The 17767-nt window shown below is 39.0% G+C and overlaps 1 protein-coding gene across 1 annotated transcript in view; it reads left to right on the top strand.

Moving 5' to 3' along the window:
* The window catches only part of VIRMA (vir like m6A methyltransferase associated), a 65299-nt gene extending 52441 nt beyond the window's left edge, over positions 1-12858 (top strand). Inside the window, exons 17-24 of the mRNA XM_025394529.1 lie at positions 735-867; positions 3838-3990; positions 4432-4592; positions 5691-5787; positions 7832-7998; positions 8759-9090; positions 10582-10725; positions 11803-12858. Of these exons, the coding sequence (XP_025250314.1) occupies positions 735-867; positions 3838-3990; positions 4432-4592; positions 5691-5787; positions 7832-7998; positions 8759-9090; positions 10582-10725; positions 11803-11957 (1342 nt within the window). The 3' untranslated portion in view covers positions 11958-12858. The remainder of the gene's footprint in view (positions 1-734; positions 868-3837; positions 3991-4431; positions 4593-5690; positions 5788-7831; positions 7999-8758; positions 9091-10581; positions 10726-11802) is intronic.
* The last annotated feature ends 4909 nt before the right edge of the window (positions 12859-17767 follow it).

Raw genomic sequence — 17767 nt, 5'->3', positions numbered from 1 at the left:
CACCTGGCTAATTTTTTGTATTTTTAGTAGAGACGGAGTTTTACTGTGTTAGCCAGTAACACAGTAGGTTGGGATCTCCTAACCTCGTGATCTTCCCGCCTCGGACTCCCAAAGTGCTGGGATTACAGGTGTGAGCCACCGCGCCCGGTCAAAAGGTTTATAAATAGGGAACTGGCAAGTTTTCTGTGTTAAGTTTTTCTTTTTTTTTGAGATGAAGCCTCGCTCTGTCCTTCAAGCTGGAGTGCAGTGGCATGATTTCGGCTCACTGCAACTTCTGCCTCAGCCTCCTCCTGAGTAGCTGGGATTGCAGGCATGTGCCACCACTCCCTGTTAATTTTTGTATTTTTGTTTTTTTTAATAGACACCAGGTTTCACTATGTTGGCCAGGCTGCTCTCAAACTCCTGACCTCAAGTGATCCACACCCTTCGGCCTCCCAAAGCACTGGGATTACAGGCATGAGCCACCACACCCAGCCTCTTGTGTTAAATTTTATAAATGTATTATTTGGGGGAAATTTTTTTTTTAAGAACTTGAAGCTTAGCTTTAAAAGGAGTTGGTAACTATTGATGCTTCTTTGTTATATTTGTGTACAAAGACACACCAAAGTACTTCTTAACATTTTTAAAAATGATGGAGTAAGTTTTATTCTGTCTGAACCGAGTTCATTTCTCATACCAGTTTTATACGCTCATATTTTAAGATAATATCTTCCCTTTATTTTCTTTATTTACAGTTCTTTAAGGAAAAACAGTAGTGCTCTGCATAGTTTACTGAAACGAGTGGTCAGCACATTTAGTAAGGACACAGGAGAGCTTGCATCTTCATTTTTAGAATTTATGAGACAAATTCTTAACTCTGACACAATTGTAAGTATGTGTGTGTTTGTATATATATGTATGTATGTATTTGGTGTTTCTTAAATTTGAAATCTTTGGCTAGGTACGGTGGCTCACACCTGTAATCTCAGCACGTTGGTGGGCTGAGGTGGGAGGATCTCTTGGGGCCAGGAGTTTGAGACCAGCCTGGGCAAAATAGTGAGACCCTGTCTTGAAAAAAAGAGAAATACTTTGCCATAAGTTAAATCACTTTATATATCAAATATCCAACGTAAAAAAGATCACTTTAGTTCATTTTATTTTATTTTATTTTAGATGGAGTCTTGCTCTGTCACCCAGACTGGAGTGCAGTAGCGCGATCTCAGCTTCCTGCAACCTCCACATACTGGGTTCAAGTGATTCTCCTGCCTCAGCCTCCTGAGTAGCTGGAATTACAGACACCCACCACCATGCCTAGCTAATTTTCTGTACTTTTTCAGTAGAGATGGGATTTCACCACATTGACTAGTCTGGTTTTGAACTCCCGATCTTAGGTGATCTGCCCACCTCGGCCTCCCAAAGTGCTGGGATTACAGGCATGAGCTACCGCACCTGGCCAAGTGCGTTCATTTTAAAATAATTCTTAGATGAGTGTGGTTGCGCATGCCTCTAATCCCATCACTTTGGGAGGCTGTGGTAGGAGGATTGCTTGAGCCCAAAAGTTTGAGGTCAACCTGTACAACACAGCAAAACTCTGTCTCTAGAAACAACAAAAATTAGCCACATGTGGTGTGTCTACCAGTAGTCCCATCTATTTGAGAGACTGAGATTGGAGGATAGCTTGAGCCCAGGAGTTGGAGGCTGAAGTTAGCTATGATTGTGTCACTGCAGTCTAGTCTGGGTGACAGAGCAAGACACTGTTTCAAAAAAAAAAAAAAAAAAAAAAATTTATGACTTTGAGTTACCTTGCTAGGGCAACTCAGAATAATGAAGTTTTGTTAGTCTCTTAGTTATTTAATTTTTGTTACTTAATTTACTGATTGTTTTGGATGTTGTGATTTTGGGGTAACTGTAAAGTTTATTATGCTTTAGTATTTTTGGTCTATCATACAAACATGAATTAAAGATTATTGTCCCCACTCTAAAATCTTATTGTCAAAATAAAGATTTCTCTTATTAATATTTTCCAAAGTCATGGTATATTATGAGCACAATTCCAGAAGCCATTAATATGCCTGCCCTACTTAGTTTGGTGGCATGTACCTCTGGCTGCTCAGGAGGCGGGGTCGGGGAAATCACTTGAACCTATGAATTCAGGGTTGCAGTGAGCTATGATTGTGCCAGTGTACTTCAGCCTGGGTGAAAGAGTGAGACTCTCTCTCTCTGTTTTTTTTCTGAGATGAGGTCTCCGTCTGACGCCCAGGCTGGAGTGCAGTAGCATGATCATGGCTCACTGCAGCCTTGACTTCCTTAGGCTCAGGTGATCCTTCCACCTCAGCCTCTCGAGTAGCTGGGACTTTAGATGTGCACCATCACACCTAGCTAACTTTTGTATTTTTAGTAGAGATGGGATTTTGCCATGTTGCCCAGCCTGGTCTTGAGCTCCTGGGCTCAAGCAATCCACCTGCCTCAGCCTCCAAAAGTGCTGGGATTACAGGCATGAGCCACCATGCCTGGCCAACACTGTTTCTTAAAATAAGAAAAACAGGTTGGGCACGGTGGCTTACGCCTGTAATCTTAGCACTTTGGGAGGCCAAGGTAGGTGTGGATCACTTGAGGTCAGGAGTTCAAAAGCAGCCTGGCCGACATGGTGAAACCTCGTCTCTACTAAAAATACAAAAAATTAGCTGGGCTTGGTGGTGGACGCCTGTAATCCCAGCTGCTTGGGAGGCTGAAACAGGTGAATCGTTCGAACCCAGGAGGCAGAGGTTGCAGTGAGCTGAGATTGCGCTGTTACACTCCAGCCTGGGCAACAGTGTGTGACTCCATCTCAAAAAAAAAAAAAGAGAGAAAGAAAGAAAGAAAGAAAGATGGAAAGAAAGAAAGGAAGAAAGAAAGAAAAGAAAGAAAGAAAGGCAGACAGGTTAGGCAAGGTGGCTCACACTTGTAATCTCAGCATTTTGGGAGGTTGAGGTGGGAAGATTGCTTGAGCCCAGGATTTGAGATCAGCCTAGGTAACATAGTGAGACCCCATCTATATGAAAAATTTTAAAATTAGCTGGGCATAGTGGCACGTGCTTGTAGTCAGTCCCAGGTACTTGGGAGGATGAGATGAAAGGATCACTTGAACCTGAAGAGGTCGAGGCTGCGGTGAACTATGATTGTGCCACTGCACTGCAGCCTGGGTGACATAGTGAGACCCTTTCTCGACAACAAAAAAACAAGGTTAAAGATTTTATACAATGTTTAGGTAGGCATACGGCTCTCTACCATAAGTGTATGTGACAATATGGATGGTTTTCTTATCATGAAGCAAGATTTATTTTCCTAGAAGGATTTTCTGGTATTGAAATGTTATCACTCCAGAATTCACTTTATTATGTAGCATACTTTTTAAAGCAGAAAATATTAACTTTTCTATGTGACAGAATATAGTCTTAAATATGATAGTTCTTTAGTTAAATATGATAGTTCTTTACTTGTCTGTGTTATCTTCAGAAAGATAATTTCAGGTTTCATCAGTTCTTTGTTATAGCAAGCATTTTATTAATTCTTGAGCATCAATCAGTGTGTCACATGTCCTGCAACTGCCAGTGTATTTGCCATTGGGTATTTTGTTGAAAAATCTTGATGCCAGTAAAATATATGTTTACCAATTTAAATATTTTGTGAGTCTTACTCAAAGAAAGCATACTTCACCTTTGATCTAAATCATTCTTAAAACTAGCCATTTGTACTGATGTAAAAATCAAAACATTGAAAGAAAGATTGCAGCATATGGCTTAGATAATATGAGTAAGTGTGGATGCATCTTTGTAAATTTCTCTGCTCTCAAATTTAACTTATGTGTGACATTTACAGGGATGTTGTGGAGATGATAATGGTCTCATGGAAGTAGAGGGAGCTCATCCATCTCGGACGATGAGTATTAATGCTGCAGAGTTAAAACAGCTTCTACAAAGCAAAGAAGAAAGTCCAGAAAATTTGTTCCTTGAACTAGAGAAGCTTGTTTTGGTAAAAAAGAAAAACAAAAACAGAGCATTCCTAAGGCTTATTTTCCTCTCAGTTTGACTAGTACAAGTATTTCATAGTGACATTTTTTAAAATAGTGAACCTTTAGTTGGGTATTTATACCATTTCAAATAACTCTTTGAATTAACAATTTGAAGTGAAGTCCTCCATCCTGTTATGAATTTTAAGGAGTACATGAAGACAGTAGTTTTTGAATTGTCTGTTCCTTGGATGCAGGGTACCCTCTTGCTGCTGTTGTTTAGAAATAAAATGACAAGTGTTTTGGTGTTTGTTTTATTTTAATATGTTTAATGTTAATAATTTCTGGACAGTGTTCCAGATTTCTTAGTAATAAAACATACAGCCTTTTCTACTAAAGAGTCAGTAGGTTTACAGATATAAGTTTTACCTGCACCTTCTTATTCTGCTTTTTTTTGTATATAGGAACATTCAAAAGATGATGACAATCTGGATTCTTTGTTGGACAATGTAGTTGGACTTAAGCAGATGCTGGAGTCATCAGGTGACCCTTTACCTCTCAGTGACCAGGATGTAGAACCAGTACTTTCAGCTCCAGAATCTCTTCAGAATTTGTTTAACAATAGGTAAAATACACAATGTTTTATAATTGAGTAGATGTTGGTTTTATAATGGCTATAGGCTAGGGAGGGCCAGCAAACTTTTTTTTTCTATAAAGGGCCAGATAGTAAGAATTCTAGGCTTTGCAGGCCACATATAGCCTCTGTTGTGTATTCTTCTGTAGTTTTTTTTTTTTTTTTTAAATTTATACAAATCATGCTAGCTTGCAGGCTGTACAGAAACAAGGTAGCAGATAAAATCAGGGCTTTGTTTTATTTTACTGAAAGGTCAAAACTTGTTACAGCAGAATTAGTTTTCAAAGTTATTTGTTTTTAAGGATACTTAGTTTTTAATTGCCGTTTGGAGTTTCTTTTTTAGGTGCTACTTTTAATACTTCAGAAAGTAATAATTTTAATTGTACCTTCCACAGATTTTACTTGAAGATAAGCTAAAAGACTGGGCGTGTTGGCTCACGATATAATCCCAGCACTTTGGAAGGCTGAGGCAGGAAGATAGCTTGAGCTCAGGAGTTTGAGACTAGCCTGGGCAACATGGAGACCCTATCTCTACAAAAAAATTTTTTTAAAATTAGCTGGGTGTGGTGGTGCACACCTGTGGTCCCAGCTACTAGGGAGGCTAAGGTGGGAGGATCACTTGAGCCCAGGAGAGCACGACTGCAGTGAGCTGTGATTGTGCCACTGCACTTCAGCTGGGTAACAGAGCAAGACCCTGTCTCAAAAAAAAAAAAAAAAAAAAAAGGGTTAGGCGCGGTGGCTTACGCTTGTAATCCCAGCACTTTGGAACTTTGGGAGGCCAAGGCGGGCAGATCACGAGGTCGGGAGATCAAGATGATCCTGGCTAACACAGTGAAACCCTGTCTCTACTAAAAATACAAAAAATTAGCCTAGAGTGGTGGCGGGTACCTGTAGTCTCAGCTACTCAGGAGGCTGAGGCAGGAGAATGGCGTGAACCTGGGAGGCGGAGCTTGCAGGGAGCCGAGATTGCACCAGTGCACTCCAGCCTGGGTGACAGAGTGAGACTCCGTCAAAAAAAAAAAAAAAAAAAAAATTTGGGAAATTTGATTTTGGAATTCTGCTTTTCACCAGATACTTTTCTTGTTCCAGGACTGCCTATGTGCTTGCTGATGTCATGGATGATCAGTTGAAATCTATGTGGTTTACTCCATTTCAGGCTGAAGAGATTGATACAGATCTGGATTTGGTATATAAATTATTTTATTACTAAATATTTAGAAAAATTTTAGTTTTTTCTGTTTCTTTGTATATTGTTAGCATTATAGTAGTTTCCATATTTTATGGCTGTTAAAATCTACTTGGAGGCCAGTTCTACATTATTTTTATGCCACTTGCCCACTTTATGGCATCCAGAAAGTTTTTCCTGCTTCTTTTTTGCTTCTTTCTAGTTAGTGATCTGTATTTTGAGGTTGTGACTTTTTTGTTTATTTTTTATTTTTATTTTTATTTTTTTGAGACAATCTCATTCTGTCACCCAGGCTGGAGTGCGGTGGTGTGATCTCAGCTCACTGCAACCTCTGCCTCCTGGGTTCAAGCAATTCTCCTGCCTCAGCCTCCTGAGTAGCTGGGATTACAGGCGTGTGCCATCACACCTGGCTAATTTTTTTGTATTTTTAGTAGAGATGGGGTTTCACCATGTTGGTCAGGCTGGTTTCAAACTCCTGACCTTGTGATCCGCCTGCCTTGGCCTCCTAGAGTGCTGAGATTACAGGTGTGAGCCACCACACCCAGCCAAAAAAAAATTTTTTTTTACTATAGATAAAGTCTCACTATGTTACCCAGGCTGGTCTCAAACTCCTAGCCTTAAACAATCCTCTCTCTTTGGCCTCCCAAAGTGATGGGATTACAGGCATGAACCAGATTACAATCATTTGGCCAGAGAATGTGACTTAAGGGAAAAATCACACTTTTTCATAAGTTCTATGAAGCACTTTGTTTTCTTACATTGACAGGGTATAGAATAGAGAAAAGTATCCCACAAAACAACAGTTTATTCTTGCATTTGGGTTTAAGATGAGGAACGGTTGTGCTATGGTGTGGCTCTCAGTTTGGAAATTTGTAAAGAGTATATTTGTTATGATACAGTATGAATGGGAATTGACATTCTTAAACATAATGTTGAATAGGTAAGAGTATAATTAACTACTTAAAATTTAATACAGTCTGTTTTATGCTTCTCAGAGATGTCGTAGGGAGAATTATTTTAGCCACATCTTAATATACTGCATATTGTTCCTTTATCAAAGAAACATACTGGTGTTCATCATGTACAATAAAACTAAAAGAATGATGTGCTTCACATTTGTATTCAGTGTGTTGAGAGCTGCTTTTCCTTTTTTAAAAAAACCACATACAATTCAATTAGAAGTGCATTAAAATTAATTTCTTTTTAGTGCAAGCTGTTCAGTGATTCTTTAAAACTGTCCTTTCCAGTAAAATTTTATGCAAGAATGCAAATATTTTGTAGTCTGCCCTGTCCAAAACAGTAGCCTCACGTGCATGTTGTACAATGGAAATGTGGATGACTAGGGAACTGAATTTTATTTTGATTTAATTTTGATTAATTTAAATTTAGATAGGCACATGTGGTTAGTGGCTACCATGTTGGGCAGCACAGGTATAAAATATTTGTTAAAAGTTACTAATTTCATAACTTTAAGTTGAATCACAACTGTCTTGTGATGATAATTGTAACCCTCTGGATTAGAGAAATTTTAGGTATCTTACATTTGATAAATTTGAATAAAACCTAAGTAAACTGAATGTTGATTTCCCTGAAAGTAAACTTAGATGGGAACCTCATTAAATGCATAGAGCTTTTGGGAATCTGGCATAGAATTTTTTTGTGACAGAAATGTTGACTATATAAGACTGGCAGAGTATGTTATTTTCAGATTCTTTTTTTGGAAAAGTTCAGGAGATAGTACAGTGTTAATTTATATAAACAAATACTGAGTTTCCTGCTCAGGCATCAAAAGTCTCCTAGATTAATAGCCCTGCTTTGAAGAATGCCACACACAAAAAAGTAGCATTACTACGACGTGTGTGTGTGTTTGTTTTTAAACTACCAATGCCATTTGCTTTTTAAAAAGATGAGGGAAAGAGGTAGATCTTTAATTTATTTCTTATGAGAGGCAAATATAATTTATAGGTAATAAGAATTTCTATAGTCAAATATTATGCCAATAATTACATTTAATATGTATTTTGTTTCATTATTATGACTGCAGGTAAAGGTTGACTTAATTGAACTCTCTGAAAAATGCTGTAGTGACTTTGATTTGCACTCAGAATTAGAGCGCTCATTTTTGTCAGAACCATCATCTCCAGGAAGAACCAAGACTACTAAAGGATTCAAACTTGGGAAGCACAAGCATGAGACCTTTATAACTTCAAGGTAAAATTTATTCCACTGAAGAGCTCAATTTTGGTCATATAAACTTATGTATTTTAGTGTATTTTAAGATAGACACATGCGACCGAGCATGGTGGCTCACGCCTGTAATCCCAGCACTTTGGGAGGCTGAGGCGGTTGGACCACGAGGTCAGGAGATCGAGACCATCCTGGCTAACACGTTGAAACCCCGTCTCTACTAAAAATACAAAAAAAAAAATTAGCTGGTTGTGGTAGTGGGCACCTGTAGTTCCAGCTGCTCGGGAGGCTGAGGCAGGAGAATGGCGTGAACCCAGGAGGTGGAGCTTGCAGTGAGCCGAGATTGTGCCACTACACTCCAGCCTGGGTGACAGACCAAGATTCTGTCTCCAAAAAAAAAAAAAAAGATACGCACGTGCTGTTAAACTGGAAAGGAAGTTAACATAACATTTGAATCATGAACATTGTTTGGATTTTTTTATTTAAACGTAATAATTTGGCCAGTATATACCCAGTACATTTGTTATATTGGTTTTTTACAAGACTTTGGAAGGTTTGAATAAGAAGTAAACTGGATTATTTTAAAACATTGTTATTCATAACAATGAAATGTGAGTACCTTTCTTAGCTAGTTTGTTGTATTATCCCAGAAGTGTGATAGATCCTTGCAAAGTTAACAGAATTGGAGTACAAAAAAATTGAAATGTAATTTTGACTATTATAAAGATTGTTTTTGCAGAAATGTGAAAGAAAAATGTTTTATGGTATGTTTTTGTTTTAATAGTGGAAAATCTGAATACATCGAACCTGCCAAACGAGCTCATGTTGTGCCACCACCAAGAGGAAGGGGCAGGGGAGGATTTGGACAGGGTATACGACCTCATGATATTTTTCGTCAGAGAAAACAGAACACAAGTAGACCACCATCTATGCATGTGGATGACTTTGTTGCTGCTGAAAGTAAAGAAGTGGTTCCTCAAGATGGAATACCCCCACCAAAACGGCCACTCAAAGTTTCACAGAAGATTTCATCCCGTGGTGGGTTTTCAGGCAATAGAGGAGGACGGGGTGCTTTCCACAGTCAGAATAGGTTTTTCACACCACCTGCTTCAAAAGGTAACTAATTAGTATGTATTCTCTAATGGGTTAGAATATTGGAATGTTAAAATATTGAATGAAAGTGATTTAGATGGAAGAGATTCAGATAAACTGTTTTCCTGTTGCTACAGTTGAGCCACCTCTGGACTAGTGGTACTGTTTGCAGAGTACTCTATTGGACAGAAGAAAGAAACTTTTTTTTTCAATGAACCTTTCATACATTGTACTTCTAAGAATGAATTTAGAAGTCTTGGCTAATTATTTTCCCTTTTTTTTTTTTTTTTTCCTGAGACATGAGTCTTGCTCTGTCGCCCAGGCTGGGGTGCAGTGGTGTGATCTCATCTCACTACCAACTCTGCCTCCCTGGTTCAAACGATTCTCCTGCTTCAGCCTCCCAAGTATCTGGGACTACAGGCATGCCCCACCGTGCCCAACTAATTTTTGTATTTTTAGTAGAGACGGGGTTTTGCCACGTTTGCCAGGCTAGTCTCAAACTCCTGACCTCAAGTGATCCACCCACCTTGGCTTCCCAAAGTGCTGAGATTACAGGTGTGAGCCACCGTGCTCGGCCTTATTTTCCTTTTTACATTGAGAATTATACATTTTCTGAGTAATACCCTTACATTATTTTCACAATTATACTTAACAGTTTTCTTAAGATTGTTCTGTGCAGTTCACCATTGATCTGCCTAATCTGCTTGCTTTCTTATGCTACATTTAGTTTGTTTGAAATTGTTACAGGATTTTTTTTTTTTTTTGAGACAGAGTTTTGCTCTTATTGCCCAGGCTGGAGTGCAGTGGCACAATCTCAGCTCACTGCAACCTCTGCTTCTTGGGTTCAAGCGATTCTCCTGCTTCAACTTCCTGAGTACGCATGTGCCAGCACACCCGGCTAATTTTTATATTATTAGTAGAGATGGAATTTCACCATGTTGGCCAGGCTGGTCTCGAACTCCTGATCTCAGGTGATCCACCCGCCTTGGCCTCCCAAAGTGCAGGGATTACAGGCATGAGCCACTGCACCTGGCCTTACAAGATTTTAGAAACTAGGGATACTTACAGAAATTATACCTTAGTAGTGGATTGATAACCATATTTTCATACCTGCTGAGTTAGGAGGGTGAGAGTGAAAGAGAATCTGTGTTTATATTAATAACAAACACTTAGGTGTGTCAGGAACTTTTATAAGCATTTTACATATTATAACCTCATGTCAACCCCATTTGGCAAGTTCTCTTAGTACCCCTAATTTGCGGAAGAGAAAATTGTCAGTCAGCTGACCAGGGCACATAAATACAAGTGGCAGAACCAGTATTTGATCCCTGGCAGTTTGGCTATAGAGTCTCTGCTCTTAACCACTGTGATGCTGCCACTATATATATAGTACAGTCAGGTTACAAAATTTCAGTTTCTTTTCCATTCTTTTGAAGATTAAGAAAAATCTGTCATTTAAAAGAATCCAACTGAAGTTGTGAAAAAAGTGATTTTGATTGTGCTGTTTGTGTTTAGGAAACTACAGTCGTCGGGAAGGAACAAGAGGCTCCAGTTGGAGTGCTCAGAATACTCCTCGAGGAAATTACAATGAAAGTCGTGGAGGCCAGAGCAATTTTAACAGAGGCCCTCTTCCACCATTACGACCCCTTAGTTCTACAGGTATACATCCTTGCTACTTGATATTGCTGAGAGAAGGGAAGTGAATTCTTCCTTTTTAAATTGTTGATATATACAGAGGGGGCTAGGGGTGCTAAACTCCCCATCCCCTTGCCCCACGCAGTCAAAAATCTAAGTATAACTTTTGACTTCCCCAGAACTTAACTACTGATAGTATGCTGTTGACTGGCAGCCTTACAGATAACATAAACAGTTGATTGACACATATTTTATATATTATATATTATATAATGTATTACAATTAAATAAGCTGGAGAAAAGAAAATGTTATTAAGAAAATCTTAAGGAAAAGAAAATACATTTACTATTAAGTGGAAGTGGATCTTCGTAAAGGTCATCACATTCCATAGGCTGAGGAAGAGGAGGAGAGGTCTTACTTTCTTAGGAGTAGCAGAGGTGAAAGAAAATCCACATATAACTGGACCCAGGCAGTTGAAACCCATGTTGTTCAAGGGTCAGCTGTACTCTCATTCTGGGAGAGAATATTTTACAGTATAGACTTAAAGTTCTAACGTTTATATCCTTGAATAAATGCCCAATATACATCTTCTATAAAAATAATCAAATTTTTAGTTTCTGAACTGTTTGTATAATCTGAACAGTTTCATGGTGCTGTGCTCTTATTTTTATGTTTCAGTAATGAAAGTCAATGCTTAAGGTACCTTTCTGACCACAAAGTATTTTAATAACAGAGATACCTTTGTATAGCATATTTTTTTTTGCTTATTGTCTTAGGCGTATAAGCACATAACTTTTTTTTTTTTTAAAACATTACCGTATCTAGTCCAGAATGTTGCTCATCAGAAGTAGCTTTTGGTTTCAAATGCACATTTAAAAAAAAATAACAAGTTTTATTTGGGATATAATTCTTATATACCATATAGTTTACCTGTTTAAAATGTATAATTCAACAATCTTCACCCCGTTCACAGCGCTTGCACATGAGTTTTAAAAGAGAAAAGAGTAATTCTTGGTTTGAGCTCAGTGATGTAGATTCGTATTTACATGCTTGGCAAAGAAAGGACGTTGGAACTAAAAACTATATTTTCTCTTTTACAGGTTACCGCCCAAGTCCTCGGGACCGTGCTTCTAGAGGTCGTGGGGGACTTGGACCTTCCTGGGCTAGTGCAAATAGTGGCAGTGGAGGCTCAAGAGGAAAGTTTGTTAGTGGAGGAAGTGGTAGAGGTCGTCATGTACGCTCCTTTACACGATAAGAATCCTTTTGGGAACATCTTAACTGTATATGAACATTTTGTGAGGACAATAAAAATAAGACATTGAAGGACCAATTTAGACTTAGCAGTTATCTGGAGACATCTGAGAGAATATTTTTATCTGAAGAAAGCAGATTTTGTTTGATACCTAACAAGATTTCAATAAAAATCCAAACTTTGTATGTACGTTTCTATATATTTTCCCTTTTTTTTGTATGACTATTTATTTAGAAAATTTCTAGGTAGAAAAACTGAATGACGTTTTGTATTTTTCTTGCCTATAGCACAGATGTTCTCAAACTTTCTCAGCTCATGACGCTATTTAGTGCCTCAGTACTTTTTTCACAGCATACCTGGTCCAAAAGAATTATCTAATACTTGTGTTTATTAAGCAGTTAGGTACAACGGCTTAATAAGAATGTACATCATCACCACTAGTAACTGTGGACACTGCATGTCTCAAACCTTGGAATCAGTGTCATTTTCTTTTCCTCTCTGCTTCTTGCACAGTACTTTTTATCAAACTGCTGAAAACCCAGTTTTGTAAAGATATGTTGTTATAGAAAGGAATATAATGCTATTTAATGTTGAAAATGTAAACTACCTCGAAGTAGTAGTTTATGTTATGTCCAACAGGTGTTGCTATACTGTGTGGCACCCATGTTAATTTGCTAAGGTGCCCTGGTACACAGTTTGGGAACCATGGCTGTACCAAAAGAAACAAAATACTCCTCTCCTTTGTATTAGAAATCTGAACTTTGCATTTCAGCTTTGGACCTACTGACACTATTTTATTATACAAATTATTTAAAGCTTAAAATAAGGAATGTCCTAATACTATTATTTTGGGAATCAGAAACATCTAATAAAAGCTGAACTTTATATATAGAAATAAAGCTTACAACTTTGAGAAAGTAGCCATATTTTCCCCAAGATAATGTCTTAACACACTGAGTCTATGTAAGTGGCATAAAATACAGAGTTCTCCTAATCAGAAAAGGAGTGTATGAGTCTCATCCATCCTTTTATCAATCTGTTTTGGGGAATTATTTGTGACTGAATACAATCTTCATTAAGAAAACACCTTGAAGCAAAGCTTAGCTGTAAAGAATCAGATGTTTAGGTGAAAGGTTATGGCAATCTTTTCATAACTAGTGGCCTTGAAAGACCCAAGTGTCTTGAGCTGCTGTAAAAAAATACCATAGACTGGGTGGCTTAAACAATAGAAATTTATTTCTCACAGTTCTGGAGGCTTGGAAGCCCAAGATCAGGGTGTCAGCATGGTTGGGTTCCAGTGAGGGCCCTCTTCCTGGCTTGTATGCAGCTACCTTCTTAAGTGCTCACATAGTCTTTCCTTGGTGCTTACTTAAAAAGAGAGAGAGCTCTTGTGTCTTTTTCTTCTTATAAAGGCACTATTCCCATCATAAACATCTCATCCTCATGATGTAATCTAAATCACAGTACCTCCCAAAGGTCCCACCCTTTCTAGTACTACCACATTGGGGGTTAGGAGTTCAACATATGAATTTGGGGAAACACAAGACTCAGCTCATTGTGTCAAGATAACTTAAATCCCCTTTGATCCTTAAACCTAATAGGCTCATTTTCCCCAAAGATATAGTTTACACATTAGGTAAAGTTCGAAATTTGCCCCAATATCTGACACAAATACATGTAAAAAATAGTTAATTTTTCTTAAGTAACTATGTTTCTAAATAAGAACATGGCCATATATAGAAACGTAATTTCTTGGTTTGTTTTTTAGCATTAAGCGGGATATAATCTTTGAGAAATATCAGAAAGCTGTTTTTGCTGTTTAAGTTAATACCCAGTAATTCAGACCAATGAAGGTAATAAATTATTAGTGTAGAAACAAATTAATGCCAGGCAAATTTAAAATGTCTTGAGTGACTACAAGTCCCAGATAAATGAGAAGGGAAGGAATCCACCATATTGAGCAGCCCTTACACGCAAAAATCACTTAGTCCTTGTAACAATCCAGCATAGGTGGTATTATCTAATTTTACAGATGGAAAAGGCTGAAGAGCTTGACTCAAGCATGGTAGAAACAGGATTTAAAATCAGGTTCGGTGGTTCATGCCTGTAATCCCAGCACTTCGGGAGGCTAAGGCAAGAGGATCACTTAAGCCCAGGAGTTTGAGACTAGCCCTGGCAATATAGTGAGACCCTGTCACTACAGAAAATTTAAAAATTAGCTGAGTGAGGCCAGGCATGGTGGCTCATGCCTGTAATCCCACCACTTTGGGAGGCCTAGGCGGGCAGATCACCTGAGGTTGGGAGTTTGAGATCAGCCTTACCAACATAGTGAAACCCTGTCTCTACTAAAAATACAAAAATTAGCTGGACACGGTGGCATGCACCTGTAATCCCAGCTACTCAGGAGGCTGAGTCAGGAGAATTGCTTGAACCCAGGAAGTGGAGGTTGCAGTGAGCAGAGATCGAGCCACTACACTCCAGCTTGGGGTACAGAGCAAGACTGTCTCAAAAAATGATAATAATAAATTAGCTAGGTGTGGTAGTGCATGCCTGTAGTGTCAGCTACTTGGGAGACTGAGGCAGGAGGATCACTTAAGCCCAGGAGGTCAAGGCTGCAGTGAGCCATGATTGCGCCACTGTACTCCAGTCTGAATGACAGGGTAGGAAAAAAAAATCAGATTGGAGCAGGGCACAGTAGTGGGGCACCTGTGGTCCCAGCTACTCAGGAGGCTGAGGTGGGAGGATTGCTTAGGCCCAGGAGTTCAAGTCCATCCTGGGCAACAAGAGCAAGACCCCCATCTCTAAGAAATAACAAAATCAGGTTGGCTAGCTCCTAATTCCTTACCTCTCCATCTTGGAGAAGAAGCTACTGTTCAGGTTAAGTGTGTTAGAGATCAAAATTAGTAATTCATCCTAAGGCAATGGAGTTTCAGAGACCCAACACTGTATTTTAGTTATTTCAGAAGTGAGCCTCAAACAAGACATTTCAGGGAAAGTGTTTGTTTGAGACAGAGTCTCACTCTGTCACCTAGGCTGGGGTGCAGTGGTGTTTTCCTGGCTCACTGCAACCTCTGCCTCCTGGGTTCACGTGATTCTCCTGCCTCAGCCTCCCGAGTAGCTGGCATTACAGGCACCCACCACCATGCCCAGCTAATTTTTGTATTTTTAGTACAGACTGGGTTTCACCATGTTAGCCAGGCTGGTCTTGAACTCTTGACCTCAAGTGATCCACCTGCCTCTGCCTCCCAAAGTGCTAGGATTACAGGCATGAACCACTACATCTGGCCTATTTCAGGGAAAGTTTTGAGTGGCATTTAGAAATTAATGAAAGATGCAGAATTCCTTTGAGGACAAGTTTAATCTGTAGAAAAGGAGTTGATAGAATGATTTGTGTTTATTTCCTAAGAAGAAAAAAGAAATACTATGAAATATTGTTATCCTTTATTTAAAAAGAATGTTGCAGGTAGTATTCTGTGTGAAGGAGTAGTAGGCACAGTTAGATTAGCTTTATTGCTTTTTTAAAAAGTAATTGCAAAAACCTGCAGGATGAGAATGTAGGAACTAATGTCTCCTACGCATCTTCTGTGTTCCATATACCCTAGTACAGTGTGGGGAATATAAGGGTGACTAAGATGTATTTTTTGCCCTCAGGAAACTCACAATCTAATAAAGGAAACAATTATGTAAACATCTTTTTTTTTTTTTTTTTTGAGACGGAGTCTCGCTCTCACCCAGGCTGGAGTGTAGTGGTGTGATCTCGGCTCACTGCAACCTTCACCTCCTGGGTTCAAGCGATTCTTCTGCCTCAGCCTCCTGAGTAGCTGGGACTACAGGTGGGTGCCACCAGGCCCGGCTAATTTTTTCTATTTTTAGTAGAGACGGGAGTTTCATCATGTTAGCCAGGATGGTCTTGATCTCCTGACCTTGTGATCTGCCCTCTTCAGCCTCTCAAAGTGCTGCGATTACAGGCATGAGCCACCATGCCTGGCCACATCATTTTTTAAAACAAAAGTTAATGAGATCTTAAGTGTATGCAGTGTATATGGAACAATTCATAATTCTTGAATAATCCAATCATTACATTTCCAACTGATTTTATTGTGGGTTTTTAAAAGTAACTATTTTTAAAATAGTATTTTAAGAAAAGGAAATCTTGGCATTACAATTGTATAAAATCTTTTTGGAATTGCTTTTGTATAAAGACTAGTTTTTGGGGGACTTTTTTTGTTTCGTTTTGTTTTTTTGAGATGGAATCTCACTCTGTCACCCAGGCTGGAGTGCAGTGGCCTAATCTCGGCTCACTGCAACCTCTGCCTTTCAGGTTCAAGTGATTCTTGTGCCTCAGCCTCCCAAGTAACTGGGACTACACTACAGGCACAAGCCACCATGACTGGCTAGTTTTTTGTATTTTTAGTAGAGACAAGGTTTTGCCATGTTGGCCAGGCTGGTTTCGAACTCTTGAGCTCAAGTGATCTGCCCTCCTCGGCCTCCTAACGTGCTAGGATTTCAAGCGTGAGCCACTGTGCCTGGCCTAAAGACTAGTTAAGCAGAAAAGATTATCTATGCAATTTTAATTTTTATTATTTTAAATTCATAGGACAGTTAGGAGTTAATGAGTAGGATCTTTTAAGGGTCATATAACTTCATAATCTAGAGAAGGGGTTGCAAACTAAAGTACTAGCAATACACATTATTGTATTAACCAATCTCCAGAACTCATTTTTTTTTTGAGACAGAGTCTGCTCTGTTGTCCCGGCTGGAGTGCATGGGCATGATCTTGACTCACTGCAACCTCCACCTCCCGGGTTCAAGTGATTCTCCTTCCTCAGCCTCCTGAGTAGCTGCAATTACAGGCGCACGCCACCAGGCCCGGCTAAGTTTTGTATTTTTAGTAGAGATGAGTTTTCACCATGTTGACCAGGCTGGTCTCGAATTCCTGCTCAAACTCCTGACCTCAAGTGATCTACCACCTCGGCCTCCCACAGTGCTGGGATTACAGGCGTGAGCCACTGTGCCCGACCAGAACTTTTTCATCTTTCAAAACTGAAATTCTATACCCATTAAACAACTCTCACTTCCCTGTCCCCCCAGCCCCTGGCAACCGCCATTCTCCTTTTCTGTCTGTAAATTTGAGTACTCTAAATACCACATGTAAGTAGAACCGTATAAATTTGTCTTTTGCGGCTGGCTTTTTTCACTTAGCATAATATCCTCAAGGTTTATTCATGTTGTAGCCTGTGTCAGAATTTTTTTAAAAGACTGAATAATATTCCATTACATGGATATGCCACATTTTGTTTATTCATCATTGGTTGATGGACATATGCGTTGCTTCCACATTTTGGCTACTGTGAATAATGCTGCTATGAACATGAGTGTACAAATATCTTTTCAAGACCCTACTTAGAATTTTGGGGGGTATATATCCAGAAGTGGAATTGCCTAATGATATGGTAATTCTGTTATTTTTGATTTTTGAGGAACCATCATACTGCTTTCCACAGCAGCTGCACCATTTTACATTCCCATCAGCAGTGCAAAGGGGTTCCAATTTCTCCACATCCTTGCCAATGCTTGTTATTTTCTGTTTTGTTTTGGTTTTCATAATAGCTCTCTTAATGGTTGTGCTTCTGACTTTTAGGGAGAAGCCAAAAATCTGGATTACTGTGTAATCAGTTTTCAAATATGCAATTAATTCAATTTAAAAATTAAAAACATTTTGTGAGCAAAACAAAAAATTATGCAGGACAAAATGTGCCCACAGAGTTTCAACCTGAAGAATTTGATGATAGCGTCTGTTTTAGAAATCACAA

This window comes from Theropithecus gelada, chromosome 8 (assembly GCF_003255815.1).
Source record: "Theropithecus gelada isolate Dixy chromosome 8, Tgel_1.0, whole genome shotgun sequence".
In the NCBI taxonomy this organism is placed as follows: Eukaryota; Metazoa; Chordata; class Mammalia; order Primates; family Cercopithecidae; genus Theropithecus; species Theropithecus gelada.
Note: the sequence above shows the minus strand (reverse complement) of the source record. Positions and strands in the feature narration are given on the sequence as shown.